This window comes from Pteronotus mesoamericanus, unplaced genomic scaffold, assembly GCF_021234165.1.
Source record: "Pteronotus mesoamericanus isolate MK-2021 breed Mesoamerican mustached bat unplaced genomic scaffold, CSHL_Meso_final contig_20, whole genome shotgun sequence".
Classification (NCBI taxonomy): domain Eukaryota; kingdom Metazoa; phylum Chordata; class Mammalia; order Chiroptera; family Mormoopidae; genus Pteronotus; species Pteronotus mesoamericanus.
Window position 1 is genome coordinate 93,427,536 of NW_026555085.1, and position 12,634 is coordinate 93,440,169.

At 41.0% G+C, this 12,634-nt stretch overlaps 1 protein-coding gene across 2 annotated transcripts in view; it reads left to right on the top strand.

The window, feature by feature from the left end:
• Positions 1 to 12,634, top strand: part of UST (uronyl 2-sulfotransferase) — a 261,603-nt gene that overhangs the window by 155,294 nt on the left and 93,675 nt on the right. For both annotated transcript variants that reach the window (XM_054570089.1, XM_054570090.1), the window contains exons 3-4: positions 750 to 905; positions 12,025 to 12,104. In XM_054570089.1, coding sequence (XP_054426064.1) covers positions 750 to 905; positions 12,025 to 12,104 — 236 coding nt within the window. The remainder of the gene's footprint in view (positions 1 to 749; positions 906 to 12,024; positions 12,105 to 12,634) is intronic.

Consider the following 12,634-nt stretch of genomic DNA (forward strand, 5'->3'; position numbering starts at 1 on the left):
ACAAGGTAATATTATTCAGCCATATAATGAGGTAACTATGAATTCATACTCCAACATGGATGAACCTTGAAAACACTTTGCTAAGTGAAAGAAGCCAGACACAAAAGACCACATATTGTATGATTTTATTTATATGAGAAGTCTGGAATGATAAAGGCAAAACCATAGAGACAGAAGGTAGATGAATAATTTCAAGGGGCCAAATTCATGAGGGAAATGAAGAATGACTGATAAAAGGTGCAGAGTTTCTTTCAGGTGATGAAGTGTTATGGAATTAGATAGCGGTGCTGGTTCACAACTTTGTGAGCATACTAAATTGTACACTTTAAAAGGATGAATTTTATTGTATGTAAGTTATATCTTAACTTTTAAAATTGTTATGTTTTTCCTTGAGCACTCTATACAAGTTCTAATAAAGCGTAATTATAACTTGCAAAAGAATATTCTTATTAAAGCAAGTATTTATATATTTTGTTCCTAAGGGGGGGAAAAATAAGTTCCATGATCAGCCTTACAGAGGACATGAAATGTTACCAGTTTTAAGTGTCAGTGCAGATAGCAAGGAGCCCAGCTTGTCTCTTGAGTGACACTGTGAAGGTAAATACGAATCCATCGCCTACATTCTCTCATTAAGTTCACATGGTCCTTCTTGTTTAGGCTGACCAGACATTTATTGTTCTGAAATGGAGGAAAGCATCCTGCGTATTTTAACCCCAAAGCCTCACCTTTGCTCTCTCGCTCTGTCCCAGGTGCTGCCCTTCCCGAGCCAGGTGGTGTACAACAGAGTGGGCAAGTGTGGGAGTCGTACTGTGGTCTTGCTTCTGAGAATCTTGTCAGAGAAGCACGGATTTAATTTGGTCACGTCAGATATTCACAACAAAACCAGGCTCACTAAAAATGAACAAGTAAGTTGTCTTTGACTACTTTGCTTCAATTCATTTGTGTAATGAGTAGGTGCCTTAAAAGACTTCCTTCAGACCCCTGACAAATGAATACCAGAGTTGCAATTTCATACTGTATTTTCGCCGGAATGTGGAAGGAATTTTAAGTGTTCTGGTGGAAGTCTTTAAGACAGGAAGTTTCCATGAAGGGATACTTTTGTTAGGACTGAAGGACAGTGTAGTCTCATCATTGTCTATTTAGCTAAAAGTAGCAATGCATAAATCTCAAACAGTTATACTCCTAAGCTATCAATAATGCTGACATCCTGGCAGCTAAAATAGAAAACTTTATTTTAATATTTCTTCTTCTGTGTTTGCTCACAAGTATTCTAGGTCTTTATGGCTATAATAGAGAGAAAAACTTCTTTGGACCACGAATCTGACTGTGGGGGCACAAGCTTCCTGTCATGATTGTCTCAGGGAATCTTGAATTTCCTAAGCAGCATTTGGCATAATCAGCAGAAGCAAAAGAATCATCCCATTTCCCAGGAACAATTCTGCCAGAATATAGCCGAGCCATGCAAGCGGACATCCTGGGGGAGAGTAGGGGTCTGTACTCTGCCCGGAAGCTATACATATAGACTCCACTTTGAAAGCTTCTTCAAAAGCAGTGTCAACAGTCTCCCCTGGGGTGCTGTGCTGATGTAGAAAAGTCAGGCCTCATGCTCTGAAGGATATTTTACAGGGTCAAGCTTGTTAACCTGTCTCACAAAGCTGCCTCTGTGCCCTTAGATACTTAGGATGAATGAGTATCTAAGTACTCACCAGTGTAATTCGGGGTTTTCTGGAGAACAGAACCAGTAGGATGGAGATATCCGTTGAGCGATCGATCAGTCAACAGATATAAAAAGAGATTTATTATAAGGAATTGGCACACTCAATAACGGAGGCTGAGAAGTCCCATGATCTGCCATCTGCCAGCCAGAGCCTCAGGAAAGCCAAGGATGTAATTGTGTTCGAAGGCCTGTGAACCAGGGGAGCCAATGCTGTAAATCCCACTCAAAGTATGAATAATATAAGACAAGATGTCCCAGCTTAACGTGAGGCAGGAAAAAAAAGGAGGAAATGCCTCCTTTCCCACATTTTATTCTATTCAGGCCTTCAAGAGATTGGGTGATGCCCACCCACAGTGGGAGAGCGATCCCCGGATTCAAATGCTAATTTCACCCAGAAGCATCCTCACATTCACACCCAGAAATGCTGTTTAATCCAGGTTCCTCTTGGCCAGTCAAGGTGACACATGACATTAACCATCGTGCCATCCAACGAGTGCATAAGTTTGGGAAATCAACAAGGCGCGTGGCTATCATGTTGAGACCATAATTATGGAAATTGCCACCCATGTCCCACTTCTTTTTGACATAATCCTCACCTTTGAGGCATTCGAAAGCTCACACACCAAGAGAATTTACAATGGCCCTTGTTTCTCTTTTAGCATGGGACTGTTTTTAGGACTGCAACATAGTACTAGTTGTAAGCCAATATATTTAGTGTCTTCTACAATATAGAGATCAATATGCCCATTCCTTTGAAAATTTCCACTAAAGAGTCTGAGTATCATCTAAAGAGTCATTAGCCATCAACAATAAATATTTTGAGATTATCCCTTGTAGATCCTATAGCAGGCATATATAGAAAAATTATATTTGTCGATATTTAAGGGCATCATATTTTATGAATAGCTTGAATAGAGGTAGGTTCTCAGATTTCCTTACCTGATTGATGAGCTAACAGATTAGGCTGGTCATGTCCTTTTGACTACTTGAAAAAAAAAGTGACTATACATTAATAGCCCTTGTCATTGTAATTTTATTATAATGATTAAATTTGGTTTCCCTTTGCGTCTTTGAGTCTGCTTATCAGATTATACTTAAACATTGTGGAAACTATGCCCAGTTCTCAGAAACCTCATAAAACATAGCAGTGCAATTTTAGTTCCCCTGCTGATTGGGCATGAGCAATACAGCAAGGTGACTCAAGTGTCAGACGCTAAGATGTCCAGGAACGCCCTAGGAGAGGGAGCACAAACTATAACATTTAAACATACTGTGCGATTTTACACAAAAAAACCTACTTTGTTTTCTATAAGGAGCCATCCTGAGAATGTAAAATATGGTTGCAACTGTCAAGAGAAGGATTTAGATGAAAAATCAATAGTAATTTACTAAAGGTGTATAAATTACTACATCTAGAAAAGGGTTAAAGACAAAGTCATGTTTGTCCTCTAAAAGTCAGCTCTCATCTGTTTGGAATGATTGGCTTGTCTGGAAGCCAGGGAATAGACTAGACAATCGTTTAAGGTTCCTTCCAGCCCTGTGATTCGGTGATATATTTATCTAACTTCTAGCATAATCTGTGTAAGATTATATAGTGTAAATTGAAACATTTCTGATTCCTGTGGTCAGTGTGACCTAGAATATCCTTCATTACTCAGTTACTCCAGATTCCTATTAAATTATAAGGCAAGTTTTAAAAACTCAAAGGAAAGGTAAAGATACAGTAGGAAAAACAAATAAGCAATTTCAAATTTCATAAGCAAATTTCATAAGCAATTTGGTAGAACCAAAGGACAGTGACAGCTGCCTCTCTGCCGCTCAGCGACCGGGCCGTGGCATGCAGAGCGCGCCAGGAGATGCCAGGACAAGAATGCAAGTTCGAAGTAGTTCAAAGACATTGAAAGAAACTTTTCCTTATTATATGTATCCTTTTACTAAAGTTTCAAGGTGGATAAAACAAGCGGAGGGAAAAAATATGACTTTAACCTAATATATGCAAGAAGTAATTTGTGGTATGAATAGCTTCTCTTCTTGGTAATTTATTAAAGGAAAGGGGGGGCGTGTAATTTAGGAGACAAGTTAAAATTTTGAAGTCAGTGGTTCTCCACATGAAATAGCAGAATTCTGAGAATGTGTTCCCATGGAAACATTGTTCTATGGCATTAATAACAATTTTACTTCAGGTGCAGCATGAGGTAGACTGGCTCCTGTGGGCTGGCCCGGGATTCTGTCCACCATGTAGAACTTTTATTTTATGAGAAAATGTGTTCCAAGTCCCAAACTGCTGACTTAAAAATGAACTGTAGAATGGTATTCACTTATAAGACTTGAATTGTCTATACCATTTTATTCATATACAATTGCACCTCTCTGTCCAGAGCCAAACTCATGCACGTGCATGCATTTCTCACTAGAGGGTAGTTGCCATCACACATACACGCACGCACATTTTCTCTCTGTACTAAATTTTTAAAAAATTATTTAACGGAATAAGACACTGAAGGGATTTTTAAAAAGACAAGGGAGCATGAAGACACCAAATGTTGAATGCCTATAAAAACCCCATCACATCTGCCCTTAGAGAAATAGAAATACCTTAGAAGTTAATATGTATTTGAGAAAACTCCGCCCCACAGAGAAGCATGAACAGCTGCTGCCGGCCCAGAGCTGGCTGGGCCTTGGCTGGGCACATAATGCAAACCCGTGGGGACTTCATTTCATGTATGCTCTGAAACCAGATTTCAGTTTCTTGGGCTAGTTTAGATACTCTCTTGGAAGATGGACACTGCATACAATTTGAAAGATAGGGAACTGTTTTCCAGAAGACAAGGGGTACGATTCCCAAAAGACTCATAACCCTCTTTGTTAATGGCCTGATGCTGTTTTTCAGAAAACGTTGCTCTTGGGACAATAAAGGTCAGCGTGTTGCAGGCATATCACAGACATTCAAAATTGTTTCATTCTTTTTGGAGAAGGGCAAAATGGTTGGCATGGGAGCCCAAAAGGTTGAAAGGCAAATACTTTTACTATTTTTATTCATAGTAAAGCACCCTAGGATTACAAATTGGAAACAGCATCTACTCCATGCTAATTATTTTACTTCATTATTTTATCAAACTCTTTAGGACCTAAAATCATACCAGTGAGTGGGGATGAATCCCTATTTCATGAATGAGAAAACTGAGACAACCAGACTGTAACTTTCAGAATAGAGTAGACTAGAATGATTACCCATGGCACCTGAACTTGAACTTAGGCCCTCCTGAATCCAAGAGCCATTTTCCTGAGATGGAGGTTATCTGTTCTGGTGGCACAGCAGAATCTCCAGCCGAGCCTTTTGAAACATATAGTTGCAATGGCCCTTCTCATGAAGTTTCCAGGACAAAGTCAGAAAACTTTTTTTTTTAGTAATAGTAAAGTGTTACAGGATATTCTATAGTAAAGAGAGGGTTAAAACTCCCTGTTAGAACTATCACATCATTTTCCTAAGTGTGTTCCTGAGCATCTAAATCCCCTCACACGCTGAAAACAAGGAAGAAAGGAAATGCTATGATTAAATAAATAAGGGAAATGCTGCCTCTTGTCCCCCTCTAAGAGATTCACAATGATTATTCTCACTTTAAAAGCTGGGAATCCTTTCAATTAAAAAAAAATTAAAAATCTGTTTTACTGGCTTTCCTTTAATGTTTCCGAGTCTTAGTTGGCCAGGAAACTTTTTATAAGTGTTTGTGGCTCTTCTGTGCATCCCACAGCTGGACAGCACATCTGCTGTGACTCTTTTCAGCAGCTATTAAGATAATCAAAATCTTGAAAAGTATTCAGAGGGTTGAAGGAGGCAGAAAACCTATGCCCATGTGCTCCAGATTGCTTTAGCTTCCTGGTCAAAAACAGAATTTCTATACAGTGTTTTCAACTTCTCTTTCCCATTGCTCTGCTCCTTGCAAGCTCTAAGTCTGACTGTGGCTATAAAGCAGTGCAACCCTAAAAAGGAAAACCTGCCTGAAAAAAACCATGGTAGATTTGGAAAAGGTCTAGAGGCCACAGGGATTCCTCCCGGACTCCCCTAAGCCAGGGTTGGCCAGCCTTCATTCAAGGGAGGAGGCTCCCTCACTGACTGTGAAGCAGCTCCCTCTATCGTGTCTTCATTCTGATGCCTGTTTATGGGGGATCTAACATCAGTGCTGCACATTGAGCATGAGACAACACACTAGATATGTGTGCATCTTATTTCTGGTCCTTTAAGCATCATTATTAGGAAAGTATCATCACCCCATTTTATAGGAAGCAACAAGTGTTCAAGAAGAATGTGGGAGAAGAAGGCTAGAAAGGGAAGTTGGGTCAAATCCTGGAGAACTTTGAATTATTCAGCAGACAGTGTGAACCATTAAAAAAATGGTCCTCATCCCTGATGGACATCAAAATCCTCCTGGGGGATTTTTCACAGCACGTGTTTCTAGGTCCTACTACAAAATACTGAGTTAGATTCTTAATGGTAGAGCCCAGCTACCTGTATCTTTGGGGGGGAAAAGCTCTTAAGACCACCGTCAGCATTCTAGGAGGACTCATTGCATTAAAAGTTCTGATTATTAGAAAGTTTTCCTTTCATTAAAGTGAACCCGCCACGAAACAAGAAAAATTCCTCTTTCACCTGTGCATCCTTTGACTCTCTCTGGTGATGTCGCGAGTCTGTTCAAGTCTTAGTGAGTAGTGTCTCCTCCAGAGCCAGGAAGCTTACACTCGCTTGAGACCTTTTGGAAAAGTCTCCTTAGAATGACCCACAGAGTTTCCTGACTGGAAAGTAGAAGGCACAGTGTCCTCGGTGGGAGAGCTGCTCCCACTGAACCTTGGAATCAAACCAAAAAAAAAAAAAAAATAGCGGAGTCCACCCCCAGGTCCCAGGGATACGTTCACCTGGCTCTTCAGGAAAGCTCTTATCTTGGAATCCGATAGACAGAAGCTGAGTCTGCTAATGCAAACTCCTTGGAAAGAAAAGAAAAGCAGAGGAAGAAGCGACAAGGCCTGAGAATTAAAATACTATCCCCTCTTCCAATCGTAGCTAGGAGATTGGTTTTCTCTGCTATTTAGACCCAAGCTCTTTGCTTCGTTCATGTCATTCTGCCCCCTGGTGGACACCGTCTTCATCGCAGGCATTGTTTGTAGCAGGGCTGCACTGCCCTGTGAAGACCATCCTGGCCCCGCCTGTGCTGGGGGTAGAGAGAAAGGTAACCTGAGCCCACAGCTCCCCTCCTGGCTCTCGAGGTCAGAGGGCCACCGAGTTGTCTGAGCTGTTCCTTACAGAGCTTTGATGTGTCAGAAACATTTCTTTCCTTTGGGATGTTTTGCAAAATTACTGGACACCAAGATCTAAGTGTTCCCGAGTGACCCAAGAATTCAGACCAGAGCAGGGTCGCTATGGTGAGTGTGGGCCAGCATGTCCTGAAGGAGTCAGGAGCCAAGTCTTTTTTACCAACTCACTGTGTTTGTAGAACTGCAGGTAAAGGTTTTCTGTTCTACTTTCCCAGTTAGATTGAAAGCAAAAGACTAGAAACTACTTCCTGGCACATCCTCTGCATTATAAATTCTGTCTGATTCTCGCCTTTTTAAAAAACCTCAATTCTATCTTGTTTCCAGATACACTATGATTTACTCCTTCCTGCAGATACATTCCATTACATGGTTATCTCCTTTTTAAAAGGATTTTAAATTAATTCTTGCTCTTGTTATAAGATACGCAGTTTCCCACCAAGAACAAATATTCGCACTGATATTTTAATGTTTTTATTTATTATTATTAATCCTGCCCCACCTGTTATAACTTCCTTTCAATTTTCAGCATATTACATGAAAGGTAGAAAATATATATTCCTATAAATCCTTTTTATTCTCCAGACTTCTTTTGCTAACCCATCCCTCCCACCCATTTTAAGAGGTAATGTATAGATCAAGTAACAGTGGAAATGGCGAAAAGATTGCAGCTCCGTGATAAAGAACAGGACTTTTGATGTCAGACAGACTTGGGTTTGAACTCGGGCTCCCCTTTTTTTCTAGCAGTGAAGCCTTACACCATCTATGCAGCCTCTCTGTGCCTCAGTTTCTAACCTGGAAGTGTGGATAATAATGGTTACCTCGTGGAGTTGTTTGAGAATAAAATGACAGCACATGTATAAAAAGCTTCTAGGTACAGTGTGTGGCCCAGGAACCACTCAGAAAAGGGTAGTTTGTTTGGCATTATGTCCTAGATGTTGCAATAATAAAACTGTTAGCTCCACTGGGGTAATGGATGTACAGGTTTGTCCCAGAAAGGCTGAACTTACTGCTTCAGTGATAATTCTTCTCTCTTCAGTGAACTATGTATTTCTTGACTCCAGGAATACTTCTTAATGGGGGCATCTTTAGTACATAAAGAATTACAGAGGCCTATGTTCTATGCAGGTACCTGGGCTTGGTTTGCTGGGGGGTAAATCAGGCCTGACCACAGGAGCTTCCAATCTGGTTGGAAGCTAGTGCACAAAAATTCAACTATAAGGTAACAGGAAAAAGTGCATGCCCTGAGAAACCCTCAAAGGCTGTGAAAAGTCAAAGAAAGAACATCGTTTTTAGCCAAAGATGTTCGAAACCAAACCCATTTCCCCTCACTTCTGCAGCCAGATCGTTGCTCCGGCAGCATCCCCCCTCCCCACGAGTGGGCACCATCGCGTGCTCAGATCCAAGGCAGGGCTCTGAGAAGGAAGCTCTTCGAACCACCGCCTCTCCCCACTCCTGCCACCAGCTGGACACGGAGCTCAGCAGATTCTTTCTCCTTAATGCCCCTAAACCTCTTCATCTGTCTTCACTTCATGGACCTCGTTCAGGGGTTCTTAAATTTTTATGCCTTAGAACCTCCTGGAGGGCTCGTTAAAACAGAGATTGATGGACTCAAACCCCAGAGTTTCTTCCAATCCAGCAGGTCTCGGGGAGGGCCTGAGGATTTGCACTTCTAACAGGTCTCCAGTCCACGCCCATGCTGCTGCCCTGGGGACCACGACGAGAAGCCTGTCTAAGTTCATGAGCTTATCAGTTCCTGTTGGAGTTGTTGACCTGTCTTCCTAGCCAAGCTTTCGTCTCTGATCCTTACCTTTATGCTTCACATTCTCCACCCTGACCTTAGACCTGGAAAAACAAAGAAAATCCTTCTGACTGTGGATTCCCCATTGGATAAATGTCAAAATCCTTCATGTGACCTGGAGGGCCCTCGATTACTTGACCCGCACCTCCCTCTCTAGTATTACCTACTGCTCTGCTCATCCGCTACCTGAACTCAGGCATGTGGAACTCCTGGTAGTTTTAATATTCATGTTATTTCCTGTTTTGTCCTTTGCATCTGCTGTTCACTCTGTGATGCTACAGGTCTCTTTCTTCACTTGCTAACTCCTGTGGATCCTTGCAAACCACTCAGAAACACCTCACTGGGAAATATCACCCCTCCACTTGCCGGCAGGGATAGGTGTCTCCTCTCTGTGCCTTCTTCCCCATGGTGGTTATCACACACGATGGTGCCTGCTTACTAGACCACATTATCCACAGATCTGAACTTCCTGAGAGCAAGAAAAAAAAAACCATTTTATCTCTATAGGCACAGCCATAAGCAGTGCATTGCCCGACACAGAGTTGGAAATCAATGGGTGTTGAATGAAGGAGGAGACCCAGAAAGGCTGCTTGATGGAGGTAGTTGTTCCAGCCATTTAGGGTTTGGACATGCAAAGGGAAGAGGAAGAATATTCCAGAAGAGGAAGCTGGAGCCTACAATCAGGCTTGGACATGATGTAAGGAAGGCACATATGGGATCTAGTTTGACTGCCCACAGGAGTGTGGGCAGATGCAAACTCAGGAAAGACCCAGATCAAATGTGAGATCATAGAGAGTACCGTTGACCAGAAGTAGACTCTTCAGAGATGAAAAAAGCTGGATAAGGAGTAAGACTGGGTGAAGGCCAAGAGTGAGGTTTGACTCGTGGCAGGTTCGGGGACACCATTAGAACACATGCTACTGTCTTGTCTTTAAATGTCTTCCCCATGACTGTACTCATGTTTTGATCTCCAGGGCCTGAAAAGTACTCAATAAGGAAGGAAGGAAGGGAGGGAGGGAAGGAGGGAGAGAGAGAGAGAGAGAAAGGGAGGGAGAATCAGTGTAAAGTCCAACAGTGGTCCTGCGTGAGCCAGGGAAGAGAAGGACAGGTAGCTTCTGTGATGATTTTAGGTAGCCCATTGCCACCCATGTTGCCATCCATGCAGATAAGACTCAGGCAAGCGCAGCGGTGGGAGGACCGAGACAGGTAGTTCAGGGGACGGGCAGAAGGGGTTCAGGAGACCGCTGCTTCTCCCTCGAAATGGGGAGAATCTTAGCGTTTGTGAACACCATCCAATGACATCCAGAATGTAATGCCCTAAACCTGTGCTTGTGGTCCTTCACAAGCGGCTTTAGTACTTGGTGTGCGGGGACAAAAGGCAAGAGAGCTGAAATGATCTCCCTGACTTCACTGTACTAATGCAATAAACATGAACATTAATACCTTTTATGCTATGTTTAAACATATGTCTAGGAAGAGTTATGCATTGTCACTGCTAATCAATTTTTCCTTGTGAAATAGACAGCTTTATGAGTATTATGACACTGCTCTCCGAATCTAACCGCTACTGTTCTTCCATTAAGTTGAACACGTTGACATGTGTTTGGAGAATGTAATATAATGTTGAGTATATATGAAAGAAATGGTTTTTCGTGTGACCTGTTTTTCCAGTCGTCTTGTATAATACCGTGGGGCTTTCTCATATTACTCTTATGTGTGCAGAGAAATAGCTGAATAAAAATATTCCAGAGATTAAGGCATTAAATGGTGTTTCATATTAAACATACACACAGTAAAGAGTTATGTTTCTATGCAGACATCCTCAGGGACATTTGAGTGTGTTTCCAAATAGGTCATTCTATTGGTAGAGCCATCAAAAATCAAAATTTGCAGTGTGACCAAGCAGGAAGATTTATTACCAAAAACAAGCACCAGGGTGTGGAGGATAAACAGCTGATAAAGAGGCAGAATTCAATTTCCTTTTATGCTCAAACTCAGGCAGAGCATTATTTACCTGTGCCAGCCACTGACAAACAAAAGCACAGGGTGTTGAAACTGCAAGTCATTTACTTTGAAAATTCAATTTCATGCCTTCAAACAATCCTCGCGAGCTTGCATATCTCATAGAAGGATTAGGTATTGAGATTAACATAGAGCTGGAGTTAATTTACTTAACAAATATTTCCTGAGCATTTGTGTGCCTGTCATCCTGTGCTCCACATGAGAGGCACAAGGCAGACCCAGTTTTCTGTTCTGCTTGAGACAACCTGGAGTTCCAGACTCCGGTTTTATTGTTGCTGCTGCCGCCGTGGTTAACACGTGAATGCCCGTTTTTGTTTCCAGTTTTCCACCTGAACGAATTCATAAAATATGAAACGCTGTACTTGTGATGTGCTTCCAGGGTAGCCATTTTCAGTGCGCCTCTTAAAAATTCCACAGTGTGTCCGTTTTGATGGGGCCAATTAGAAAGTCCAAGGAAAGTAGACTTCAGGAAGCCAGGGAGTCATAAGAATGCTTGGAATTTCTAACAGATTTTACCAAATGTTTTCTGTATCATGACATGTTCCAGAAGACCGTAAATGTTAGTTTATGCTAATATAAACTCCTTTTTGCCTTGCTGATAACTGCAAATAAATAATGCAGATGACCACCCACCAAAAACCAAGAAGTTTGGGAGGTTTGCATGTTTCCTATGAAATACTTGCTTCACTGTAAATGTTTATACTCAAAGAGAAAAATTATGATATATTGCCTCATTTTACTCCCACTTTTAAATTCAGCAGAACTAGTTTCAAATATGTCTGCATATCCCAGTAATATCATTATAGAAATATAAAATAATGATTAACCTCTTGTCTTGATTTGACTTTAATGGGGGGCGGGGGAAATTAAAGGCATTTTCTTATTTGCATTTTTGAACAGCAATACGCTGACTTCGCCAGTTAAAATTAATTAATCTGTCATGTTGTTTTCATAGTGGCAATCAACTATATTAAATATAGGACTATAAAGCTGGATAGCACTGTTTCATTCAGTAAGAAGCCTTAAGTAAAGTTCATGAATGTTGCACAAAACACAGCTGTTTGGCTCTGGTCCAGGAGGTAATACATAATGAGGCAAGGAGTTGGGGAGATAACCTTTAGCTTAATATAGCTTGGAAAATTAGATCCTATATATGCTAATTTTGTACTTTTTTTAATAGATGGAACTGATTAAAAATATAAGTACTGCCGAACAGCCCTATTTATTTACTCGACATGTTCATTTCCTCAACTTCTCAAGGTAAGATATTTTCTAGTTTAATGGTTCTTTCTTTTCTTTTCAGCACTTTGACTCCTTCTAACAAACAATTATTTTAAAATCTCCCTTCATTTTCAAGTGGTATAAAAGCCCTTGAAAAGACATTTTTAATCCTGTTATTTTTGCTGCGGAGGGACCAAAATTTGAAATATTTGGACACAAACTTCGATTCTTTCTAGAATACTAATCTCAGATCTTATGAAAAGTTGAAATTATTTTCAGTGAGAAGCCATTTGACCTGATAGTTCTTCTTTTAAAAAAAAATCAGATTTTGTATTGAGAGAAATAACTTGGGAGGTAAGACGTGGGTATTTTAACAAAAGCATTTTATTGTACATTTTTGTATAACTTGAACGCACACAGGACTCTGGGAACGACCTAATGGTGGAGTGATGTGTATTTTATAGAATCCAAAGCACTAGTAAACTGGCCTCTCTGGCTACCTTTCTCATACTCGGTCTGATTGTTCCAAACTTGGCATGTTTGATGGTCATGGGGCATTTTAGGAATCT